General features: G+C 45.0%; 1 protein-coding gene across 1 annotated transcript in view; it reads left to right on the top strand.

Moving 5' to 3' along the window:
• Nucleotides 1-27709, top strand: part of LOC126419541 (ras-like protein family member 10B) — a 140189-nt gene that overhangs the window by 86698 nt on the left and 25782 nt on the right. The window contains exon 3 of the mRNA XM_050086731.1: nt 14570-14773. Within this exon, the coding sequence (XP_049942688.1) occupies nt 14570-14773 (204 nt within the window). The remainder of the gene's footprint in view (nt 1-14569; nt 14774-27709) is intronic.

Here is a 27709-nt window from a genome sequence, read left to right as displayed (position 1 = left end):
CGTGCCAGGAGCTTATGAGGCCTGTTGTGCTGGCAGCAGGAAAACCTTGTTTCGGTTGAGTGTCGGACAGTCCAGCACACAGTGAGGAACTCATGGATGCTGTTTTTGGAGGAGTATTTCTACCTCACACCACAACGCTATCTTCAGATCATTTTTTTCATTATCCTTGTTGTCGGTTCATATGTGCCGACCGCGACGCAAGCAATAATGAAACCTTCTGATAAGTGTGTATACAGAGTGGTCCATTGATAGTGGCCGGCCGGAGTGGCCGCGCGGTTAAAGGCGCTTCAGTCTGGAACCGCACGACCGCTACGGTCGCAGGTTCGAATCCTGCCTCGGGCAAGGATGTGTGTGATGTCCTTAGTTTAGTTAGGTTTAAGTAGTTCTAAGTTCTAGGGGACTTATGACCCCAGCAGTTGAGTCCCATAGTGCTCAGAGCCATTTTTGAACCATTGATAGTGACCGGGCGAAATATCTCAAGAAATATGCATCAAACAAAAAAACTACAAAGAACGAAACTCGTCTAGCCTGAAGGGGGAAACCAGACGGCGCTATGGCTGGCCCGCTAGACGGTGCTGCCATAGGTCAAACGGATATCAACTGAGTTTTTTTAAAATAGGAACCCCCATTTTTATTACATATTCGTGTACAACGTCAATACATATGAATATTTTAGTTCGACCACTTTTTTCGCTTTGTGATAGATGGCGCTGTAATAGTCACAAACGCGTGAGTACTGGGTATCACGTAACATTCCGTCAGTGCGGACGGTATTTGCTTCGTGATACATTACCTGTGTTAAAATGGAAAAGGTCGATATCGTATTGATTTATGGCTATTGTGATCAAAATGCCCAACGGGCGTGTGCTATGTATGCTGCTCGGTATCCTGGACGACATCATCCAAATGTCCGGACCGTTCGCCGGATAGTTACGTTATTTAAGGAAACAGGAAGTGTTCAGCTACATGTGAAATGTCAACCATGACCTGCAACAAATGATGATGCCCAAGCAGGTGTTTTAACTGGTGTCGTGGCTAATCCGCACATCAGTAGCAGACAAATTGCGCGAGACTCGGGAATCTCAAAAACGTCGGTATTGAGAATGCTACATCGACATCGGTTGCACCCGTACCATATTTCTATGCACCAGGAATTGCATGGCGACGATTTTGAACGTCGTGTATCATTCTGCCACTGGGTACAAGAGAAATTACGGGACGATGACAGATTTTTTGCACTCGTTCTATTTAGCGACGAAGCGTCATTCACCAACAGCGGTAACGTAAACTGGCATAATATGCACTATTGGGCAACGGAAAATCAACGATGGGTGCGACAAGAGGAACATCAGCGACCTTGGCGGGTTAATACATGGTGCGGCATTATAGGAGGTAGGATAATTGGCCCCCATTTTATCAATGGCAATCTAAATGGTGCAGTGTATGCTGATTTCTTACATAATGTTCTACTGATGTTACTACAACATCTTTCACTGCATGACAGAATGGCGATGTACTTGCAAATGGATGCCCGGCACATAGATCGCGTGCGGTTGAAGCGGTATTGAATAGCATATTTCATGACAGGTGAATTGGTCGTCGAAGCACCATACCATGGCCCGCACGTTCACCGGATCTGACGTCCCTGGATTTTTTTCTGTGGGCAAAGTTGAAGGATATTTGCTATCGTGATCCACCGACAACCCCTGACAACATGCGTCAGCGCATTGTCAATGCATCTGCGAACATTACGGAAGGCGAACTACTCGCTGCTGAGAGGAATATCGTCACACGTATTGCCAAATGCATTGAGGATGACGGACGTCATTTTGAGCATTAATTGCATTAATGCGGTATTTACAGGTAATCACGCTGTAATAGCATGCGTTCTCAGAAATGATAATTTCTCAAAGGTACATGTATCACATTGGAACAACCGAAATAAAATGTACAAACGTACATACGTTCTATATTTTAATTTAAAAATCCTACCTGTTACCAACTGTCCGATTGCAATTATGAGCCATATGTTTGTGACTATTACAGCTCCATCCATTACAAAGCGGAAAAAGTGGTCCAACATTCATATTTCTTTATGCACTACACGAATATGTAATAAAAAATGGGGGTTCCTACTTAAAAAACGCCGTTGATATCCGTTTGACCTATGGCAGCGCCATCTAGCGGGCCAACCATAGCGCCGTCTGGTTTCCTCCTTAAAGCTAGAAAAGTTTTGTTCTTTGTAGTTTTTACGTTTGACGCTTATTTCGTGAGATATTTGGCCCGGTCACCATCAATGGACCACCCTGTATAAGTATGTGTCTGAGACTCCCAGTTCTACGCCGGATAAAGCACTTGGGTTGCTTTGGGTTACCTCGTTTGTGGATTAATTACATTTGGCTACGGCTTTTCCATTGAATGTCCTTATGTCTTTCCCTATTTCCAGTTTATGTAGTTCGCTTTTAAATGTTTCGGAGCGTACCAATCCTACAATTTTACCGTTTTGACTGCTTCGGTAACTGATTTCCAATCGCATAGTCAAATAGTAATGATTCTTTCCGCTAATTTATGAGGAAGACGGTAATGGTAACGTTCAGACTACGTCACAGCCGATACCAGTATTTCAGATACGAGAGTGCAGCGCTGCTGAAGCACGAGTCGTGGGTCGCTTCGTCCCTGGCGCTGCTACAAAGAGGAAATGATTAGTTTGTACTCTCGTGGATAGTGGCGTTGGCCACGAAAACACACGGACCAAACAAGAATTCAGATATTTTGCCATTGGCACTGAAAAGTGGCGTGCCACATGAGATCTGCGACGACTACAGCATGCAGGTCGCAAAGAAGAATACGTATCAGTTTCACTGACCATGTCCATAATAGAGAGAAACTTAGCCGGTGGTAAAAGTAATGTTTATTTCCACCAAATATCACTAATACAGGAATATTGCTATAGCGGCAATATTTTACGAGTACAGTACATGCAAAATTGTATTTCCAGCAGATATCTCGGCTTCATGTTAGGCTTCACTTTAAATCCATGTAGACTTAACTCAATTCCATCCACCTTCATTCATGAAGAAATCATAAAATGTGTTCGGATGCCTTTATTGCCTCTTCCAGGTAGAAATTTTTTCTACTGGTATCTCACCCTCCAGCACAGTATCACAAAGTACACTACTGGCCATTAAAATTGTTACACCAAGAAGAAATGCAGATGATAAACGGGTATTCATTGGACAAATATATTGTGCTAGAACTGACATGTGATTACATTTTCACGCAATTTGGGTGCATAGATCCTGAGAAATCAGTACCCAGAACAACCACCTCTGGCCTTAATAACGGCCTTGATACGCCTGGGCATTGAGTCAAACAGCACTTGGATGGCGTGTACATGTACAGCTGCCCATGCAGCTTCAACACGATACCACAGTCCATCAAGAGTAGTGACTGGCGTATTGTGACGAGCCAGTTGCTCGGTCACCATTGACCAGACGTTTGCAAATGGTGAGAGATCTGCAGAATGTGCTGGCCAGGGCAGCAGTCGAACGTTTTCCGTATCCAGAAAGGCCGTACAGGACCTGCAACATGCGGTCGTGCATTATCCTGCTGAAATTTAGGGTTTCACAAGCATCGAATGAAGGGTAGAGCCACGGATCGTAACACATCTGAAATGTAACGTCCACTGTCCAAAGTGCCGTCAATGCCTATAAGAGGTGACCGAGACGTGTAACCAATGGCACCCCATGCCATCACGCCGGGTGATACGCCAGTATGGCGATGACGAATACACGCTTCCAATGTGCGTTCACCGCGATGTCGCCAAACTCGGATGCGACCATCATAATGCTGTAACAGAACTTGGATTCATCCGAAAAAATAACGTTTTGCCATTCGTGCACCCAGGTTCGTCGTTGAGTACACCATCGCAGGCGCTCTTGTCTGTGATGCAGCGTCGATGGTAACAGCAGCCATGGTCTCCGAGCTGATAGTCCATGCTGCTGCAAAAGTCGTCGAACTGTTCGTGCAGATGGTTGTTGTCTTGCATACGTCCCCATCTGTTGACTCAGGGACCGAGACGTGGCTGCACGATCCGTTACAGCCATGCGGATAAGTTTCCTATCTCGACTGTTAGTGATAGGATGCCGTTGGGATCCAGCACGGCGTTCCGTATTACCCTCCTGAACCCACCGATTCCATATTCTGCTTACAGTCATTGGATCTCGACAAACGCGAGCAGCAATGTCGCGATAAGACAAACCGCAATCGCGGCAGGCTACAATCCGACCTTTATCAAAGTCGGAAACGTGATGGTACGCATTTGTCCTTTTTACACGAGTCATCACAACGTCGTTTAACCAGGCAACGCCGGTCAACTGCTGTTAGTGTATGAGAAATTGGTTGGAAACTTCGCTACTGTCAGCACGTTGTAGATGTCGCCACCGGCGCCGACGTTGTGTGAATGCTCTGAAAAGCTAATCATTTGCATATCACAGCATCTTCTTCCTGTCGGTTAAATTTCGCGTCTGTAGCATGTCATCTTCGTGGTGTAGCAATTTTAACAGCCAGTAGTGTATGTCCGTAAGTTTATACCCATATCTTTCCCTGACGAAATTATACAGAAAGCAACAAGTTTCTAGTGTAATTTCTGCCGAATCTTGTTCAATGAGATATTCTCCAGCTATTGCACACTATTTTACATAAGGTGAGAAGAACTTGTACTGCTAGTAACGTCCATTTGGAGCGCCGATCACGTTCGGTAGCAGCGCCACTAGCGCCTGCGGAAGTGCTGCTTGTCAGCTGAGCGGCCCCTTGCGAAGCCGGCCTATGTCGAACCTCTCGGGCAGCAGCTAAGCGACGCCTCTGCGATCGAGTATGCCCATCCTAAACGCATCGATTCCATATATGCCGGACATTCGTGGAATCCCGCCCGAAGCGACCAGCGGTATCGCAGAACGATAACCCGCTGTTTCTGTCGGCTACGATATTGCCGCTGTCGAATTCCGGTAAATGTCAGTAGACGGCCCTCCTTCTTACACGAGGCATAACAATTTCTTCCAACAACCGATATTTAAACGGCAACTTTGAATGTGAAACCTGCACAGTAATGTTTCTTTGTTTACATAACGCTGATGGTATCACTCTTACTTATTTTGTGCTGAAATGCTAATCATCTACATATCCAAGCTTGTCGAACACTTGACGACAATCTGACATTTGCTGCATGTTGATATGATATAGTAATTGCAATGGCCAGCAGTGTATACGTATGTACATCTCTGATATTGATATGTAACCGCAGCTTTATGCTTTGGTCAGTGTTATGCCTTTGAGTAGCTATTTGCCAAGTCGATATACTGAGGAAAATAGTCAATACGTCAAAATCCACCACATCAGCTCCTGGTGGAAGTATTTTAATCAAAAATGCCAGATGGCGTCGTTTAGGAGTGTACTAATCGTTCCGATTATAGTCTTAAGTCTAAACGACTAACATTTCTTTCATAAGTGAACTCGTCGAAGCGTCAGATACTTCTGTTCTTGGTTATTCGAAACGTATAACAAAATGGTTCAAATGGATCTGAGCACTATGGGACTCAACTGCTGTGGTCATAAATCCCCTAGAACTTAGAACTACTTAAACCTAACTAACCTAAGGACATCACACACATCCATGCCCGAGGCAGGATTCGAACCTGCGACCGTAGCGGTCGTGCGGTTCCAGACTGTAGCGCCTTTAAACGCTCGGCCACTCCGGCCAGCGAAACGTATAACAAAAACGACGAGAAATGCGTCTTACAACTGAATCAAATATGCACTAGAAAATGTTTGAACATACCTTCCTGGTGCTCTGTTATTCATGAAAGCACTGTAACATCTTTATTTTAATAACTGTTGCGTGGACACGAACACCAGAACAAGAAACAATCGCCTGCTGATGTTTTCGGGATCTCATAAGACGGCACCGGCTTCAAAGCAACGTAGGGTGTAAGTCTCTAAGGCCATCTCCTTTTATTACACCTCCATTCTGTTTGCAGTATTTCTTTTATATTCCTTCTTTGCTCGTTTCGAGCTAATTTGCTTCATGCGCCAAAATGCAATATGATTTGAAGAATAGCACTTTATCATACGTATGAGAGCAGAAATCATGAAGTTTTAAGCTTCCTCCCATACATGTTAAAGGTGTATGCTCAGACTGCACAATACACATACATGAAAATTTTTCATAAATTCGAGGACAGAAATATTCACTGCATCGAGCTAGGGAAACTAAAGAAGACACAGTACGATGCACTAACACAAAAATGCTACTATTCCTTATAGGAATTTCTAGATAATAATATAACAAAATAATGGCCTTAAAGACAGACATTGGTTGAGAAGGAACGGACATGACTGTAGTCTCACAGCGATGTTATTCGAGCTCTATAGTGAAGAGGTTCAAAAATGGCTCTGAGCACTATGGGACTTAACATCTGTGGCCATCAGTCCCCTAGAACTTAGAACTACTTAAACCTAACTAACCTAAGGACATCACACACATCCATGCCCGAGGCAGGATTCGAACCTGCGACCGTAGCGGTCACGCGGTTCCAGACTGAAGCGCCTTTAACCGCACGGCCACACCGGCCGGCTAGTGAAGAGGTAACAAACGATGCCACAAAGTAATTTAGAAAGTGAATTGAAGTACGGGGAAAAGAAATACAAACTTTGAGGTTTGCCGACAACATTGTAATTTTGTCCACACAATAAAGGAATTGAAACAGCGTGCATAGTGTCCTGAGAAGAGGTTATAAGATGAACATTCGCAAAATTAAAATCGAAATAATGAAAATTAATGTATTCCAATTAAATCAGACGATGCTGACGAAATTAGATTAGTGACTTACAGTCTAAAAGTGGTCGATAATTTTATATATTTGATCTGCAAAATAACTAACGATAGTCGAAGAAGATAGCATGGTAGCATATAAGACACCGACAGACAATACCAAGAAAGAAGAATTTTTTAACATATAACATAAATTTCAAATAGCAAGAAAAAGAATTTTTTAACATGTAACATAAATTTCTGAAGGCATTTATACATTGAAGTGGAACGTGAGCACTAAACAGTTCAGACAAGGCGACAACACAAGCTTTTGAAATTTGGTGCTATAGACTAATGCTGAAGATCTGATAGTAGTCGAATAACTACACTGATGTGCAAAACTTTAGCACCAAGCTAACTTTCGTATGATGAATTACTGCCAAGTAACATACACTACTGGTCATTAAAATTGCTACACCACGAAGATGACGTGCTACAGACGCGAAATTTAACCAACAGGAAGAAGTTGCTGTGATATGCAAATGATTAGCTTTTCAGAGCATTCACACAAGGTTCGCGCCGGTGGCGACACCTACAACGTGCTGACACGAGGAAGGTTTCCAGCCGATTTCTCATACACAAACAGCAGTTGACCGGCGTTGCCTGGTGAAAGGTTGTTGTGATGCCTCGTGTAAGGAGGAGAAATGCGTACCATCACGTTGCCCACTTTGATAAAGGTCGGATTGTAGCCTATCGCGATTGCGATTTATCGTATCGCGACATTGCTGCTCGCGTTGGTCGAGATCCAATGACTGTTAGTAGAATATGGAATCGGTGGGTTCAGAAGGGTAATACGGAACGCCGTGCTGGATCCCAACGACCTCGTATCGCTAGCAGTCGAGATGACAGGCATCTTATCCGCATGGCTGTAACGGATCGTGCAGCCACGTCTCGATCCCTGAGTCACCAGATGGGGACGTTTGCAAGACAAGCATCTGCACGAACAGTTTAACGACGTTTGCAGCAGCATGGACTATCAGCTCGGAGACAACGGCTGCGGTTACCCTTGATGCTGTATCACAGACAGGAGCGCCTGCGATGGTATACTCAACGACGAACCTGGGTGCACGAATGGCAAAACGTCATGGTTTAGGATGAATCGAGGTTCTGCTTACAGCATCATGATGAACGCATCCGTGTTTGGCGACATCGCGGTGAACGCACATTGGAAGCGTGTATTCGCCATCGCCATACTGGCGTATCAACCGGCAGGATGGTTTGGGGTGGCATTGGTTACGCGTCTCGGTCACCTCTTGTTCGCATTGACGCCACTTTGAACAGTGGACGTTACATTTCAGATTTGTTACGACCCGTGGCTCTACCCTTCATTCGATGCATCTGAAACCCTACATTTCAGCAGGATAATGCACGACCGCGTGTTTCAGGTCCTGTACGGCCTTTCTGGATACAGAAAATGTTCGACTGCTGCCCTGGCCAGCACATTCTGCAGATCTCTCACCATTTGCAAACGTCTGGTCAATGGTGACCGAGCAACTCGCTGGTCACAATACGCCAGTCACTACTCTTGATGAACTGTGTTATCGTGTTGAAGCTGCATGGGCAGCTGTACCTGTACACGTTATCTAAGCTCTGTTTGACTCAATGCCCAGGCGTATCAAGGCCGTTATTAGGCCAGAGGTGGTTGTTCTGGGTACTGATTTCTCAGGATCTATGCACCCAAATTGCGTGAAAATGTAATCACATGTTAGCTCTAGTATAATATATTTGTCCAATGAATACCCGTTTATCATCTGCATTTCTTCTTGGTGTAGCAATTTTAATGGCTAGTAGTGTAGCTTTGTGAAACTTAGACCACACACAGAAAGCATTGCCTCAGTACATTACAGTACAGTGCAGTACAGAAGGTAACTGAAAAACACACACAATGAGACGAACAGACGTGCCACTTTTGTAGAAAGACAGTAATTTTACCTAGTTCGCTGCGATTTATGACGGTCCCCTGTATATTACAAAAGGCAGGACATGATTCTTAATTGGGGATGTGATCATCACGGACGGCAAAGCACGCTTTGCAACATGCTGTCATGCTGACCACGAGGTTGATAAGTGGTTCTTTTGCTAGGGCCTTCCATTCCTCAAAAGCGCGATTGACAACTGTTGGATGGTCAGTGGTGCATGGGGAAGTGCAGCAGTACGTCTCCCCATGGCGTCCCACGCGTACTCGATGGGATTTAAATCGGGGTAACGCACAGGCCAGTCCAGTCGCCGAATAACCCCTTGTTCCAGGAGCTGCCCCACCTTTGCGCCTCGAAGCGGTCGCGCATTGTAATCCACGATGTTAGGGCAAAACACATCCATGAAAAAACGTACAGCGGAAGGAGTACAGGGACAATAACGTTGACCAGCGAATCCAGTGTCTTCAAATATTTGAAAGTCAATACATCTACATCGACCTCTACGTGATTACTCTGCTAATCACAATAAAATGCCTGGCAGAGGTTTCAGTGAACCACCTTCAAGCTGTCTCTCTACCGTGCCACTCTCGAACGGCGCGTGGGACAAAACGAGAGCTTAAATTTTTCCGTGCAAGCCCTAATTTCTCTTATTTTATCGTGATGATCATTTCTCTCTATGTAGGTAGGTACCAACAGAATATTTTCGCAATCGGAGGACAAAGCTGGTGATCGAAATTTCATGAGAAGAACCCGTGACAGCAAAAAACGCCTTTGTTTTAATGATAGCCACTCCAATTCACGTATCATGTCTGTGGCATAGTCTCCACTACTTCGCGATAACACAAAACGAGCTGCCCTTATTTGTTCTTTTTCGATGTCATCCGTCAGTCCCACCTGATTCGGGTCCCACACCGCACAGCAATACTCCAGAATAGGGTGGACAAGCGTGGTGTAAGCAGTCTCTTTTGTAGACCTGCTGCACCTTCTAAGTGTTCTGCCAATGAATCGCAGTTTTTGGTTTGCGCTACCCACAACATTATCTATGTGATCTTTCCAATTTAGGTTATTTGTAATTGTAATCCCTAAGTATTTAGTTGAATTTACAGCCATCACATTGGTGTGACTTATCGCGTAATCGAAATTTAGCGGATTTCTTTTAGCACTCATGTGAATAACTTCTCGCTTTTCTTTATTGAGGATCAATTGCCACTTTTCGCACCATACATATATCTCATCTCAATCATTTTGCAATTCGTTTTGGTCACGCAGGTTCGAATCCTGCCTCGGACATGGATGTGTGTGATGTCCTTAGGTTAGTTAGGTTTAAGTAGTTCTAAGTTCTAGGTGACTGATGACCTCAGAAATTAAGTCCCATAGTGCTCAGAGCCATTTGAACGTTTTGGTCATCTGATGACTTTACAAGATGGTAAATGACACCATCGTCTGCAAACAATCTAACACGGCTACTCAGATTGTCTCCTATGTCGTTAATATAGATCAGAAACAATAGGGGGCCTTTAACACTTCCTTGGGGAACACCGGATATTAATTCTGTTTTACTCGATGACTTTCTGTCCACTACTACGAACTGTGACCTTTCTGACAGGAAATCACGAATCCAGTTGCACAACTGAGGGGATATTCCATAGGCACACAGTTTGGTTAGAAGACGCTTGTGAGGAACTGTGTCGAAAGCCTTCTGGAAATCTAAAAACAGGGAATCAATTTGACATAGCCTGTCGAAAGTACTCATTAAATCATGAGTATAAAGAGCTAGTTGTGTTTTCCAAGAACGATATTTTCTGAATCCGTGCTGACAATGTGACAATAAACGGTTTTCTTCGAGGTACTTCATAATGTTCGAATGCAGTATATGTTCCAAAACCCTACTGAAAATCGACGTTAGTGATACGGGCACGTAATTCAGCGGATTACTCCTACTTCCCTTTTTGGGTATTGGTGTGACTTGAGCAATTTTCCACTTTTTAGGTACTGATCTTTCCGTGAGCGAATGGTTGCATATGATTGCTAAATACGGAGCTATTGTCTCAGCATACTCTAAGAGGAACCTGACTGGTATTCAATCTGAACCGGAGGCCTTGGCTTTATTAAATGATTTAAACAGCTTTGTTACACTGTTGATATCTACTTCCATGTTTCTCATCTTGACAGTTGATCTTGATTGGAATTCAGGAATATTTACTTCGTCTTCCTTGGTAAAGGAGTTTCGGAAAATCGTGATTAATGACTCTGCTTTAGTGGCACTGTCGTGATGGACTTCACCTTTGTTATCGCGCAGTGAATGTACTGATTGCGTCTTGTCAATGGTGTACTTTATGTATGACCAAAATCTCTTTGGGTTTTGTGCCAGATTTCGAAACAGAATTTTGTTGTGGAAATTATTAAAAGCTTCTCGCATTGAGTTTGCGCTATATTTCGAACTTCTGCGAAACTTGGCCAGTCTTGGGGATTTTGCGATCTTTTAAATTTGGCATGCTTTTTTCGCTGCTTCTGAAACAGTTATCTGACGCGTTTTGTGTACCATGGAGGATCAGTACCATCATTTATTAATTATGCCTATGCAAAGTTATATGAAGGTTGCCCAGAAAGTAATACACCGCATTTTTTTTCTTAGCCGAAAACAATTCTACGAATGCGAAACGTTGCGTATGCAGTATTTGAAGTCTCCTGAGTGAGGGCTCGAAGTTTCCGTCACTTCCGATCGATAGTGTAGCTGTAGGACAGTTCCAAAAGGGCGTCTGTAGGTTATGTACGTTAGAAGTAACGTGCCGTCACTGAATTTCTCACAGCAGAGAAAGAAACTGTGGGGAATATCCAGAAACGTTTGTGCAAAGTCTTTGGAGCATCTGCTGACGACAGAAGTACAGTTAGTCGCTGGGCACGGAGGGTGAGGTCATCAGAAGGCGGTTCGGCTTAGCTTTACGATTTGCGGCGGTCGGGGAGACCATCCACGGCTGTCGCACCTGACACACCTGACGTAGCCCCCCCGGACTTCTACTTCTTTGGGCCGTTAAAGGATGCCATTCGTGGAAGACTTTTGAGGACGATGAGGAGGTGATTCACACAGCGAAGCACTGGCTCCGCCACCAGGACAAGGATTGGTACTGACGCGGCGTGTACGCCATTGTTTCACGCTAGAGTAAGGCTATAGAATGGAATGTAGATTACGTGGAAAAATAGGATGTGTAGATAAAAACATCATTCTTTCGTGTGTGTAATTCTTATTATGTTCAATAAAGAACTGTTGAAGAAAAAAAGTGCGGTGCATTACTTTCTGGAAAACCCTCATACTTCCACTTAGCCCACCAAAACGATCATGTTCATCAATGTTGGACGTTCTCTCGTATGGCAAGAGGTACAATTACGTAATGCACCAAGGAACACTGTCGATCTTGATCGTCTCGGTGGTCCAGGTGTTACGGTGTGGGGAGGTATAACACAGCATGGGCGTATTGCTTTCCAAATCTTTGAGCACGATACTCTCACTGGTCAACATTTTGTGACGCTGTACTCCTTCATGCGTGCGTCTTTTCACGGGAGCATTCAGCCCTGACCACATTGGTATGGATTGCAGTGCGCGACCACATCGAACCGCTAAGGTGGAGCAGCTCTTGGAACGAGAGGTTATTTGAGGAGTGGATTGGCTTGCCCTTTCCTCTGACTTAAATCCCATCGAGCACGTCGGTGACGCATTGAAAAGACAAACTGCTGCACGTCCGCATGCACCAATGAGCATCCAGCAGCAGTAAGCCGCGCTGGTGGAGCAATGGAACGGCTTGTTACAAGAACTCCTTAGCAATCTCGTGACCAGCATGGAAACATATTGCAGAGCATGCTTTGCTGTCCGTGGTGATTACACGACCTGTTAAGAATCATGTACTGCCTCTTTCAATGGGCAGCGAAAGAAGGTGAATAACGGCGACTGCAGTGTAATTATTGTCTTTGAATGAAAGTCACAGTAATCTTTGTTTCATACCGTTTTCCTTTACTATACAGTAACAGTTCTTTCTATGTGCGATCGAGATACGTTACTTCGCAATGACCCATCATGCCAGAGTTACTTTTGTCCCTAACTTCTGCACACCATTGTAACCTGGAAGTACTGAATGGAACTGAAGAGAAAAGAAATTCAGGGCACAACTTGATTAAATGAAGGGGTTGGTTAGTACCCACAACAACCACCTCTGGCCGTAATAACGGCCTTGACACGCCTGGGCATTGAGTCAAACAGAGCTTGAATGGCGTGTACACGTACAGCTGCCCATGCAGCTTCAACACGATACCACAGGTCATAAAGAGTAGTGGTTCAAATGGCTCTGAGCACTAAGGGACTTAATATCTGTAATGATCAGTCCCCTAGACCTGAGAACTACTTAAACCTAACTAACCTAAGGACATCACACACATCCATTCCCCAAAGCAGGATTCGAACCTGCGACCGTAGCGGTCACGTGGTTCCAGCCTGAAGCGCCTAGAACCGCACGGTCACACTGGCCGCCCATCAAGAGTAGTGACTGGCGTATTGTGACGAGCCAGTTGCTCGGCCACCACTGACCAGAAGTTTTCAATTGGTGAGAGATCTGCAGAATGTGCTGGCCAGGGCAGCAGTCGAACACTTTCTGTATCCACAAAGGCCCATACAGGATCTGCAACACGCGATCGTGCATTATCCTACTGAAATGTAGGGTTTCGCAGGTATAGAATAAAGGGTAGAGCCACGGGTCGTAACACATCTGAAATGTAACGTCCACTGTTCAAAGTGCTGTCAATGCGAACAAGAGGTGACCGAGATATGTAACCAATGGCATCCCATACCATCACACCGGGTGATACGCCAGTATGGCGATGACGAATACACGCTTCCAGTGTGCGTTCACCGCGATGTCGCCAAACACGGATTCGACCATCATAATGGTGTAAACAGAACCTGGATTCATCCGGAAAAATGACGTTTTGCCATTCGTGCACCCAGGTTCGTCGTTGAGTACACCATCGTAGGCGCTCCTATCTGTGTTGCAGCGTCAAGGGAAACCGCAGCTATGGTCTGAGCTGTTAGTCCATGCTGCTGCAAACGTCGTCGAACTGTTCGTGCAGATGGTTGTTGTCTTGCAAACGTCCCTCCCTATCTGTTGACTCAGGGATCGAGACATGACTGCACGATCCGTTACAGCCATGTGGATAAGATGCCTGCCATCTCGACTGCTAGTGATACGAGGTCGTTGGGATCCAGCACGGCGTTCCCTATTACCCACCTGAACCCTCCGATTCCATATTCTACTAACAGTCACTGGATCTCGACCAACGCGAGCAGCAATGTCACGATACGATAAATCGCAATCGCGATAGGCTACAATCCGACCTTTATCAAAGTCGGCAACGTGATGGTACGCATTTCTCCTCCTTACACGAGGCATCACAACAACCTTTCACCAGGCAACGCCGGTCAACTGCTGTTTGTGTATGAGAAAACGGCTGGAAACCTTCCTCGTGTCAGCACGTTGTAGGTGTCGCCGCCGGCGCGAACCTTGTGTGAATGCTCTGAAAAGCTAATCATTTGCATATCACAGCATCTTCTTCCTATTGGTTAAATTTCGTGTCTGTAGCACGTCATCTTCGTGGTGTAGCAATTTTAATGGCCAGCAGTGTAAGATAAGTGTAAATTTTAACGAGTCTCTTGCAAAGCGCCTCAAATTATTTCATGTGTATGTAACGGAGCAGCAAAACTGTGATGCTGATTTGCGGACGCCTGACGTTGTGTGCGCAGCAGTTCGTGTGGAACGAGTTCAGCGACGACTACTCGGCGACGGACCGCCGCTACGCCTACTACCCCACCGTGGTGATCAACGAGCGCCTGTACGAGCTCAAGGTCTCCGACATACCAGTCATCCCCTACTTCCCCATCAACTCCTTCTACGAGTGGGCCGACTTCCGCTTCTACGGACTCAGGAGCGCCAACGCTTACGTGCTGGTGAGTACGGAGTCTAAACAACAACATTTCCAGTTCCACTTCCCATTGTGATGAGGAACATTTCTGCTGTCTTTCGCATAGCTCTGCAAACCGAAATAGAGGCCTGGCCAGGGCGGCAGCAACATCAAGTTTATGCCTGAGGAGCGGGGAGAGGGAAATGGTAACAGTGTATAATCCATCATTCTTAGAAGTGCACGAAGTTAAGCGCTGTCGGGCGTGGTCGGCACTTAAATGGGTGACCATACAGGCCGCCATTCGCTGTTGCCATTTTTCGGTGTGCACTCAGCCTCATGATGCCAACTGAGGAGCTACTCGACCGAATAGTAGCGGCTTCGGTCAAGAATACCATCATAACGACCGGGAGACCGGTGTGCTGGCCCCTGTCCCTCCTATCCGCATCCTCCACTGAGGATGACACGGCGGTCGGATGGTCCCGGTAGGCCACTCGTGGCCTGAAATCGGAGTGCTTAGAAGTGCAGCATTGTTACGTCCGTCTGCAGGATGTCTCAGGCGGAATGGTCGCTATTCAGCGATATGACAGGAATCCTCATTTGAAGTGAAAAATTTAATATGGATATACACCCTATTCCCAATGGTTACCAAAATACGCTCTTAAGACAAAAAAATCACGCACCAAGAAGGAATTATTCGAATGGGACGGAAATCTGTAGATGTGGTGTATATCCACAGACAAAAAAAATTATTACAACTTCAGAACAATTGGATGATTTACTCAAGAGAAAGAGCTTCACAAACTGAGTAAATCAATAACACATTGGTCAACCTCTGGAATATATGCAGGCAGGCAGTTATTCCCTGTGGCATTGATTGGTAGGGTTGTTGGATGTGCTCCAGACGGGTAGCGTGCCAAATTTTGTCCAGCTGACATGTTAGAGCGTCAAAATCTCGAGCTGGTTGGAGGGCTCGGCCCATAATTCTCCAAATAATCTCATTTGGGAAGAGATCCGGTGACCTGTCTGTCTTCAGTGATGAGTCCCAATTCGAACAGAGCCCCAATGACTAGGGTCTGGAGACGCCTTGACTTTGATGGGATACCAACCTGTCGTCTGCCATACTACCCGACAACCACAAGTCGTAGTCTTGGGAGCCATTTATTTTCATAGCAGGACTCCTTTGGTTGTCATCCGTGGCACCCTTACACCACAGCATAACGTCGACGATATTCTACACACCTTTTTGTTGCCTTCATGACAGGCCATACTTGGCTTACATTTCATTAAGGTAATACCTCCTTACACACAGCAAATGTTTCTACTACTCGTCTTCGTGCTTGTCGAACCCTAACTTTGCCAGTAGGTTCGACCTGTCTCTCCACAATTTATAACAATTGGAGCATCATGGGCAGAGGTCTTCAACCAGCTCACGTTTTTGACAATCTAACGCGCCAACTGGAGAGAATTTGGTACGATATTCCTCACGAAGACATCCAACAACTCCATCACTCTAAGCTAAGCCGAATAAGTTCTTCAAGGGGGCCAGAGGAGGACCAACGTGTTACTGACTTGCTCAATTTGTAATGCTTTTCCTCTCGGATAAATCATCCATTTTTTCTGAGATTGTCATCTTTTCTTTGTCGGTACATGTACATAACATCTGCCGAGTTCCGTCCCATTGGGGTAATTCTTTCTTAACGTGTAACAATGTACATTAAATTTAATGTGTTCTATCTCGAAAACCATTCGGAATAGGGCATGTGTCGATATGAAGTTTTTTGCTTCAAATAAGCATACTTGTAACATCCCTGAACATTGACGATTCCTCCTGGGACACCCTGTATATGCCAAGTGTCGTGCATGGCACAGTCATTAACCAATGGCCTTCACTTTTGCTTGGAACTACCCCTCGTGAAGTTTCACTGTTCTTATTGACGGTGTGGAGCATGTTTTGTCTGAATAAACGACAGGATGCTTTATTCTGGTGCTTCATTTTGTCATATGAACCAAAGCAGTGTAAGACGTCGTGGTCTCCTGACCTTCATTGCTTACATATTCCGCCCTCACAATCGTATTCCGCACATCTAGACGCTTCATTCGAACCTAAACTCGATAAGATAAAGTCAACGTTGTATGAACTCATGTAAACGATATGCAAATAACAAGTAAATTGCAAGTGCGCACCGAGATTGAAAAGGTTGAAATACTCGAGGCTGGCATACACACACACATTCAAGACACGACGCTCACAAAAGCTTCTAGTTCGGGAGAGGCAAACCGCATGCCAGGAGGCCGGTCCCTTCAGAGGACGAGTCAACCTATCTACGTCAGCTGGCGACCACCCGTAGAGCAGACAGCATTTCTCCGAGTGAAAGGGAGAACAACCCCATGTTCGGCTTAAAAGCAAATTCCGCTACATTGTGTGAGAGCGCCCAGCCTATGCATTCTTTACGAACATAGCGCGCAGTTTCAGAGGTTTTCACAAAAGGACAGGAAACGCCAAACGCCGATGCTACAAATTTCCGGATTCGTCGCCTTAAACGAAACGTCATTCTCCCGTTTTAGAAGAGCAATGCTGATTGGCAGACGATATTCCTGACGCCTTGAGCTGAAGGAGTAATGGAAGAGACCAAAAAATATACCCCTTCATGTCTGGCGTGGAGAGGGGCCGTTCCGTTGTCGCTCTTGGAGCGAGAACACGCAACGAGAGTGTGTGCGCTCGTACGTGTACTCAAAGAGCGAGGAACAAGTCTCTCCTCAGTACTTCACTGGCAGAGCACCTCTGTCGAGAGCGAATCGGAGTGCGACTCAATATTGAGCCCTTGCGATTAAGCGTTGTTCACTGTGTTGGCCGCCACACTTATTGTGCGGTGTGAACGGACAGAGTTATAGTTAAACGCTTGCGAGCGAATTTTTGAGTGGCATAGCGGTGGACTGGTTATCTGACCGGTGTACCCCGCCAATAGTTAGACTAGGGGCGGATAGGAGTCCTTGACTTCATCAAGGCGTAGGGAGAGTTTGATTGGCAAAGGTCAATCCAGAGAGAACGAGAGTTATCTTATTTGTCAGCACCGCGCGGCGCAGACAGCAGTCATCGCAGCTTACGGTATTGTGCGCTACAGCTCTTGCGAGCCCCATATTTCCTCCACAACAGTACACTTCACTGCATTTCACACGCGACAGCCTCGACCGTACCTAGCAACATTCTAACGGATAATAATTCAAGTTAAGTAGGCGCAGCTCTCAGCCATTCTGCCAAGTAAATAACAATCTTAAACTTTGTATAGAAATTTCATTAGCGAATCCTGTCCTTAAGATATAACTTCACATTCCGAAAAGAACCCGGAAATAACTTGTTCAGTTCATAACTAAAAGTGCCATAGTGATTTCTCAGAATTTTTGCAGAAAAAATAATTTTTTTGTTAGTGTCATGTTTTTCTTACACTAACTAGCACTATTCCAGTACCCAAGCATCCCACTAGTTACGTAAGAAATTTTGTGAACTTTTGTGTCATTTTCTTACAGCAGACGACTCCAGAAGATATTTATTGCTGAAAGTTTTTCAGGCATTTCTCTTTAGAACGTTAGGAGCGTCTGTCTGACTTCTGTAGTAGTGCGGGGGTGGAAACTGCATCTTGCAGGAGGCACAGGGTAAAGGGTACATCTCAGATTAATCCGTTGCGCAGAATGCCAGAATAACACCCACACGTTCACTCACAGCAGTATGCCCTTTTTCAGACTGTATTGCCCCATTCGCACTTGTGGCGGCTCTTTTGTTCCAGTAGCTCTCTTATCAAGACCACAGCCGATAATTTTTTTTTTCGTGTCGTTGTTCGATCTAGCTCTCCGTGTCTTATGGCGAAAGTCCGCCTATTGTTACCTAGTAGCTGAGAATGACCATCTCAGAAACGCCGCAGCTGGTCTACCTTTCGTGCCATACTGTGTCCTATCTGTCAAGAGTTCAATGATGGTGCAGGCACAGGTGTTTTGGAGCCCACCGTTTAGCGCACATTGCTGAACATTGGCTCCGCGGCAGACGATCCTTTGAGTTCCTTTGTTGATCCATCTTTAACACTACCGTGTGCTATTGACATACTACAACCTCAAAGATGGAGGCAGTAGTTCGTATAAGTAAATTATTTTTATTAAAGCAATTACAGTATAAAGAAGCAGAGCAGTGTTACCCTCTGAAAGGAATTTTGCTATGTTGACCGTGATGTACCTAACGGAGGTGGCTTATCGGAAGTGAAAGTCAGAATTACGTAAAATTTAAACAGTAACAAACAATAATTTACCTATCCACAGTGTCCAAATGATAATAAAAAACGGTCGCCAGCCTAATTAGGCATAAGAATGAGTAACATTCTTGTTCAAGAAACTGAAAATAAGTAACTTCAATGGGTAATCACAGCCTATACTTTGTCACCCGAGAGTGCAATGAACTCTGGCACCTGCATATGTTCACTTTAAAGTTGGAGCTGGCAGAACTGAACAAACTATTTGCACAAATATAACAGATAACGAAACACACTATTACCTTGAGGACTTAGTCAAACTGAATGGTCTTAATAACGTAACTATTAATATTCACTGTAGAATCGTAAATTGGACATAGGTTCAATATTACTTTTCAAACATATTCCTATCTGACTTGAAATATAGATATGGTTCACAGCAAAATTAGTTATTGTGCATAGATTAAATCTCTCACTACTAAACACCTTTCTACTTAAAATGAAAATTAAATGGAATTCACTAACAGATTATTTCTCACTGTCTTTTGAATAAAGAAGTTACTGTTTTCATATATAGTGGTGTTTCTATTAATCCTTATCTAGCATGAACGTAATAGACAAACTGTGGATCCTGTTACACCATTAATATGCGCTTTTAATTTGTACAGAATTTGACTTGATTAGCAAGAGTAATTAAAACTTCCTATAATTAAGTAACTTTGTGCATTTGAACTACTGTCAATGGAGGGGAGACCTTAATTTTTGACCACTGTAGCAGAGCAAACTAAACACATTTTCAATACACTAAACACATTTTCAATACATTAAAGAAACAAGCCCTTAACAAACATGAACATGTAACTTTCAACAGCAATAGTTCTCAACTTTTACTGCAGTAGAACACAACTTGATGTGGTTATAAGACAATGGGAAGGATCCTAAGTGGAAATGTGACAGAGGATAAATCAAGATAAGTTTTCATAAATAGTCTTTTGGTTACCTTATTACTGAAAACAAATAAATCATCCGCATGAGCTGATCCTTCACTGTACATTTTTATAATTCCTTGGTTCCTTTTCAGTGATTGCGCAACGTGGTGGCGATCGCATGTTGGTAGGTGGATTTGCAGGTAGAATTGCTGGACTCTGTCATTTTTTGGTGGCGATGATAAATACCAATTTCAGAATAGTTCCAGCTCTTAATCCATCCATCCGAGGCATTGGAAAGCGTCAGGAAAAGCCTCTCTCGGAACCAGCACAATACACAACTTTTACATGAGGAGTTGATAGTTTGGGCCGGCCGAAGTGGCCGTGCGGTTAAAGGCGCTGCAGTCTGGAACCGCAAGACCGCTACGGTCGCAGGTTCGAATCCTGCCTCGGGCATGGATGTTTGTGATGTCCTTAGGTTAGTTAGGTTTAACTAGTTCTAAGTTCTAGGGGACTAATGACCGCAGCAGTTGAGTCCCATAGTGCTCAGAGCCATTTGAACCATTTTTGATAGTTTGGTAGCTCGTCCCCGCTGACTCTTGGTTCAACCTTTTTACCCATGCCAACCACATTTTGCGCGCGCTACAAAGTTCTGTTCCATAGGAGAACCACAACGCCTTTTACATACAAAATAACTAAGAACCCTAGGTGAAGGTCAGCAGTTTACATAACAGCAACCAAACATATTAAATAAAACAGAACATTTGCATATATCGACATTTGTACAAAAAATTATTCACACAGAAATTACAATTATATACAGTAGATTTTGTTCCCGCCAATTGAGAAAAAGAATGTAAACGACAGATACACTACATTGCGTAGAATCAAACCATGACATCAAAGTTTTTACAAAGAAAGGAGTATACAATTTTGTATTATCGATTCAATCAAACACATTTAGAGAAGCTCAACAATGGAATGTTGAACAAAACAGAAATCAAAATGAACCAACAAAAGGTATGTGAACCGTGCATTTAATTTTCAAAGAATATTCTTAAAATTTTATTTCGTTTACTAGCGATTCATCAAGAACATTAACACATTTAATCACACTATGTGAGCGTGGAAGTAGTTGCCAGGAAGTAACTGATGAAATCATAATCAATTTGCTTCTAACAAATGGGAATTTTATTCCTAGAAGCGTTAAAAAAAAAAATTTCAAATCATAAGCACAAAGCACCCTCTAAATATCAAGTTACAATTTATTCAGAGGCAGAAAGAAACAAATTTTTGAGTGTATGAGCTTTCAGGCTGAGAACCTCGCCGCTCCCTTTTGAGGTGGCCATAGTCACGACCGCTCACAACCTCTGAAAGACTACACTGGTGCAAATCTGCAGCACACCAGATTACTTTAAACTAAAAGTTTTAATAATTCACACAAGCACACAAACTATGCACCCCGCAGGAGGGATGGACATGGTGCAAAACACGAAAATTAAAATATTAACTTGCCATCGAAGGTGCAACGTGATTTTAGCTTCTAAGAAAAGTCTTACGGTGGAAGGGCAACTTTATATACTAAAATGGCCTTATAAATAAAAGACCATGAAATGCAATCATATATAACATTATACCAGGTTGGCCAAACGAGTTAACATGCTCTACAGTACACATACACCGCCTATCAAGATGATAGGCAAGATAAAAACATATTTCAGGAGTTAGGTCGTTACACTCCAAGCAATGAATTCGTTAACACACCGAATCCGACAAACATGACAGAGGCAGCTACTAACGTACGGCAGATTGATAGGGAGATTACCGAACAACCCGAACCCCAACTTGCTCTAACCCGCCCCTACTCCACAAGGGAAAAACGGACCACCCAATTCATAAATAACCACCTTCTCGCGGGTTTGCAAACGGAGATGAATGGCCGGCCGTGTTGGCCGAGTGATTCTAGGCGCTACAGTCTGGAACCGCGCGACCGCTACGGTCGCAGGTTCGAAGCCTGCCTCGGGCATGAGTTTGTGTGATGTCCTTAGGTTTAAGTAGTTCTAAGTTCTAGGGGACTGATGACCTCAGAAGTTAATTCCCATAGTGCTTAGAGCCATTTGAACCATTTGAGATGAATGATGGGACAACCCCAAAACAAAGCGGCTCGTGACCTCACCAAGAAAACAAGTAGAATTTAACAAGTAAATGAAACAACATATCACCACTCACTTAACTTCCAATAAACTGCGATTTCTGGAGAAGACCTGGCGCAGCACCCCCCAATCGCTCTCCCGAACCGTCCGCTGCCGTCAACGGACGCAGGAAGGCGCGCCGATCTCCCGTCTCACGGCGTCGCAGCTCGCACCGGCCAGACCGATGTCGTGGGTTGACTCCTGTTGCTCTAGTGTCAGCCGCGAAGCCACAGCCCCTCGCTATACGCCGCGCCCCTCTGGACTCACGTGGCGACCTCACATGCGCCGACGCTCAAGGCGGACAAGTCATCTAGTGTCTCAGTGCGCGACCGACCAACCGATCGATCCAACCGCCAATGACCGTTGCCTGAGCAACTTGAGCAGGCTGGCGGCCTAACGCGCAGATTCAGATGCAGGAACTAAGCCCCGACCGGGCGACTACTCGCTGTGTTCTCTTACTGGCGGAGTGGAAAGACTCTCATTTATCCGGCTTTAAAGATTGATCCGAACGAAAGACATACTAACACTCCGGACGACAGACAGACAGACACTAGCTGCCTCACAAATTCGGACGAGAGGCAGACTAGCAAGCTAGGGACAGAGACTGACCCCAGACTGACTCCAGACTCACCCAGACTGACCAACAGGTGAGCTCATAGCGCCCCTTAAATGCACGTCAACAGGCAACCTTTCCCCTTTCCCACCAGAGGGAGACACCAAAGCTGCGATTGCCACAGCGGCGCCACCGCCAGAAACGGAGGGCGACTGCTTCACACTACGCGCTGCGGCGAGCTCTTCAAAACAGCACGTTTTACCACGGCTCAGTATTTAGTGTCTAAGCTATGGTGTAACACATCGACATCGTCAGTTACGATTTCAGTGGGCACGAGGTCATCGAAATAGGACTCTGAATTAACTGAAACGTACCAAATGGTCGGATAACTCGCGTTTCTTGTTGCACCAGGTCGATGGACGTATCTGAAACGCCGTTATCCAGGTGAACAGTTGCTCAAAACATGCATCGCGCACACGGACGGCGGTCAATCGGCGGTCGGAGTATGCTATGGGAGACATTCGCTTGAACATCAATGGCTCCTGCGGCAGTAATCGAAGGCACCGAGGCAGATGTGGAGTGCATGAACATTATTGCAAACCACTTGCATCCCTCCGTTATTGATGTATCTTGATGGCGGTGGCTTCTTTCAGTAGGATAACTGACCATGTCACAGGCCCAGAATAGGGCTACAAAGGTTTCAGGAACACGATAATTGATGTCTTGGCTATCAAGCTCGCCTGATCTGAACGCGATGGAACACATATGGGACGTAGTCGGGCGCCATATCCGCTCAGGCAAACCACAGGATGGGAATTTACGGAAACTGCGTGACCTGTACGTGGAAATTTGTTGCCACACACTTTGAAAAACTACCAAGGATCTCTCAGAAGCCATGCCACGTAGAATACCTGCTGTAGTGATTTCCAGTTGAACCAACACGCTATTAAGCAAGTGGTCATAATGTTTTAGCTTATCATTGTATTAAGAGAGACGTCTACAGGCGTTAAAGTAACCTCTGGCGTGGCACAGGAGAGTGTTATGGGACCATTGCTTTTCACAATATATACAGGGTGATTCAAAAAGAATACCACAACTTTAAAAATGTGTATTTAATGAAGGAAACATAATATAACCTTCTGTTATACATCATTACAAAGAGTATTTAAAAAGGTTTTTTTCACTCAAAAACAAGTTCAGTGATGTTCAATATGGCCCCCTCCAGACACTCGAGCAATATCAACCCGATTCTCCAACTCGTTCCACACTCTCTGTAGCATATCAGGCGTAACAGTTTGGATAGCTGCTGTTATTTTCGTTTCAAATCATCAATGGTGGCTGGGAGAGGTGGCCGAAACACCATATCCTTAACATACCCCCATAAGAAAAAATCGCAGGGCGTAAGATCAGGGCTTCTTGGAGGCCAGTGATGAAGTGCTCTGTCACGGGCTGCCTGGCGGCCGATCCATCGCCTCGGGTAGTTGACGTTCAGGTAGTTACGGACAGATAAGTGCCAATGTGATGGCGCTCCATCCTGCTGAAATATGAATTGTTGTGCTTCTTGTTCGAGCTGAGGGAACAGCCAATTCTCTAACATCTCCAGATACTGTAGTCCAGTTACAGTAGCACCTTCGAAGAAAAAGGGACCAAAAACTTTATTGGCTGAAATGGCACAGAAAACGTTCACCTTAGGCGAGTCACGTTCATACTGAGTTGTTTCCCGCAGATTCTCAGTGCCCCATATACAGACATTGTGACGGTTGACTTTCCCGTTAGTGTGGAAAGTTGCTTCATCACTAAACACAATCTTTGAAACGAAAGATTCATCTGTTTCCATTTGAGCAAGGATAAAATCACAGAAATCGATTTTTTTAATCTTATCAGCTGCAGACAGTGCTTGAACCAATTTCAGACGATAAGGTTTCATAACTAACCTTTTTCGTAGGACTCTCCATACAGTTGATTGTGGAATTTGCAGCTCTCTGCTAGCTCTGCGAGTCGCTTTTCCTGGGCTGCGAACAAATGCTTGCTGGATGCGTGCTACATTTTCATCACTCGTTCTCGGCCCTCCAGAACTTTTCCCTTTGCACAAACACCCATTCTCTGTAAACTGTTTATACCAACGTTTAATACACCACCTATCAGGAGGTTTAACACCATACTTCGTTCGAAATGCACGCTGAACAACTGTCGTCGATTCACTTCTGCCGTACTCAATAACACAAAAAGCTTTCTGTTGAGCGGTTGCCATCTTAGAATCAACTGCCGCTGACGCCTAGTCAACAGCGCCTCAAGCGAACAAATGTACAACTAAATGAAACTTTACAGCTCCCTTAATTCGCCGACAGATAGTGCTTAGCTCTGCCTTTTGTTGTTGCAGATTTTTAAATTCATAAAGTTGTGGTATTCTTTTTGAATCACCCTGTATATAAATGACCTAGTAGATAGTGTCAGAAGTTCCATGCGGCTTTTCGCGGATCAGAGACAGGTAGTGCTATTTTCATTGTTTTCTACAAGAAGTGTCTAGTAACCACAGTTTAGTCAACTATCAGCCGCCTTTAGTGAATTAGCAGTCTATTTAAAAGTTGATTATCTCTCTACAGTAAATTGATTTCTTAGGATGGATAGGATGTGTGACTGCTGTGTACAGACGCAGAAGGAGCTGGCCACTGTTCGCGAACAGCTGAACGTGTTGATGGCCGCGGTCAGCCGTCTTCAGGCTGCTGCCTCGGAGTGTAGCGGCAGTGGGGAGTCCGGTGCGTCGCATGGTACACCCCAGGTGTTACATGCTTCACCCACTGTCCCTGATGTCGAGACATTTTCGCGGGTACCGGGCGCGGTTGGGCCACCCTCTCGCCAAGGGGAGTGGCGGGTTCAGCGGCGTTCGCGGCGCACGAGGCGGAGGGTCAATGTGGAGGCTGGCCGCGTGGCATCGCCTGCTCTGCCTGTGAGGGGACATGTGGCTGCTCCTTCAGCAAGGTCCGAGCAGGCACAGGCAGGGGGGGGGGAGGTTTATTAGTGATTGGGAGCTCCAACGTTAGGCGGGTGATGGAGCCCCTTAGGGAAATAGCCGAATGGTCGGGGAAGAAGGCCAGTGTTCACTCTGTCTGCTTGCTGGGGGGTCTCACCCGAGATGTGGAGGAGGCCCTGCCGGAGGCGATAGAGAGCACTGGGTGCCCCCGACTGCAAATTGTTGCTCATGTCGGCACCAATGACTCATGCCGTCTGGGTTCAGAGGTCATCCTCAGTTCATACAGGCGGTTGGTGGAGTTGGTGAAGGCGGAAAGCCTCGCTCGCGGGGTGGAATCTGAGCTAGCTATTTGTAGTATCGTTCCCAGAATCGATCGCGGTCCTCTGGTTTGGATCCGAGTGGAAAGCTTAAACCAGAAGCTCAGACGATTCTGCGGAGATCTGGGGTGCAAATTTCTCGACCTCCGCTATCGGGTGGAGAAATGTAGGGTCTCTCTGAATAGGTCAGGCGTGCACTAGACGCAGGAAGCGGCTACAAGGATAGCGGAGTACGTGTGGAGGGCACATGTGGGTTTTTTAGGTTAGAGAATTCCCTCCCTAGGCCCGACAAGACGCCTCCTGAGACGCGACAAGGTAGTAGTAGGCAAAGAAAGGTCCCAGAACTGCTCTCATTAATAAACGGACACAATGCCCACATAGTACTAGGGACAGGAAGTTGGCTGTAACCAGATGTAAACAGTAATGAAATTCTAAGCTCAGATTGGAATGTATACTGCAGAGACAGGCTGGACAGTGAAGTGGGAGGCGTGTTTATAGCGATAAGAAGTGCAATAGTATCGAAGAAAATTGACGAAGATCCGAAATGTGAAATAATTTGGGTGAAGGTCACGGTTAAAGTAGGCTCAGACATGGTAATTGTATGTCTCTATAGGCCCCCTGGCTCAGCAGCTGTAGTGGCTGAGCACCTGAAGGATAATTTGGAAAATATTTCGAGTAGATTTCCCCACCATGTTATAGTTCTGGGTGGAGATTTTAATTTGCCGGATATAGACTGGGAGACTCAAACATTCACAACGGGTGGCAGGGACAAAGAATCTAGTGGAATTTTTTAAGTGCTTTATCTGAAAACTGCCTTGAGCAGTTAAACAGAGAACCGACTCGTGGCGATAACATATTATACCTTCTGGTGACAAACAGACCCGAACTATTTGAAACAGTTAACGCAGAACAGGGAATCAGCGATCATAAAGCGGTTACTGCATCGATGATTTCAGCCGTAAATAGAAATATTAAAAAAGGTAGGAAGATTTTTCTGTTTAGCAAAAGTGACAAAAAGCAAATTTCAGAGTACCTGACGGCTCAACACAGAAGTTTTGTCTCAAGTACAGATAGTGTTGAGGATCAGTGGACAAAGTTCAAAACAATCGTACAATATGCGTTAGATGAGTATGTGCCAAGCAAGATCGTAAGAGATGGAAAAGAGCCACCGTGGTACAACAACCGAGTTAGAAAACTGCTACGGAAGCAAAGGGAACTTCACAGCAAACATAAACATAGCCAAAGCCTTGGAGACAAACAAAAATTGCGCGAAGCGAAATGTAGTGTGAGAAGGGCTATGCGAAAGGCGTTCAATGAATTCGAAAGTAAAGTTCTATGTACTGACTTGGCAGAAAATCCTAAGAAATTTTGGTCTTATGTAAAAGCGGTAGGTGGATCAAAACAAAATTTCCAGACTCTCTGTGACCAAAATGATACTGAAACAGAGGATGACAGACTAAAGGCCGAAATACTAAATGTCTTTTTCCAAAACTGTTTCACAGAGGAAGACTGAACTGTAGTTCCTTCTCTAGATTGTCACACAGAAGACAAAATGGCAGATATCGAAATAGACGACAGAGGGATAGAGAAACAATTAAATTCGCTCAAAAGAGGAAAGGCCGGTGGACCTGATGGGATACCAGTTCGATTTTACACAGATTACGCGAAGGAACTTGCCCCCCTTCTTGCAGCGGTGTACCGTAGGTCTCTAGAAGAGCGTAGCGTTCCAAAGGATTGGAAAAGGGCACAGGTCATCCCCGTTTTCAAGAAGGGACGTCGAACAGTTGT

Source organism: Schistocerca serialis, chromosome 9 (genome assembly GCF_023864345.2).
Source record: "Schistocerca serialis cubense isolate TAMUIC-IGC-003099 chromosome 9, iqSchSeri2.2, whole genome shotgun sequence".
Taxonomy (NCBI): Eukaryota; Metazoa; Arthropoda; class Insecta; order Orthoptera; family Acrididae; genus Schistocerca; species Schistocerca serialis.
The sequence above is the reverse complement of the archived record's forward strand: the minus strand, read 5'-3'. Positions and strand labels throughout refer to the sequence as shown.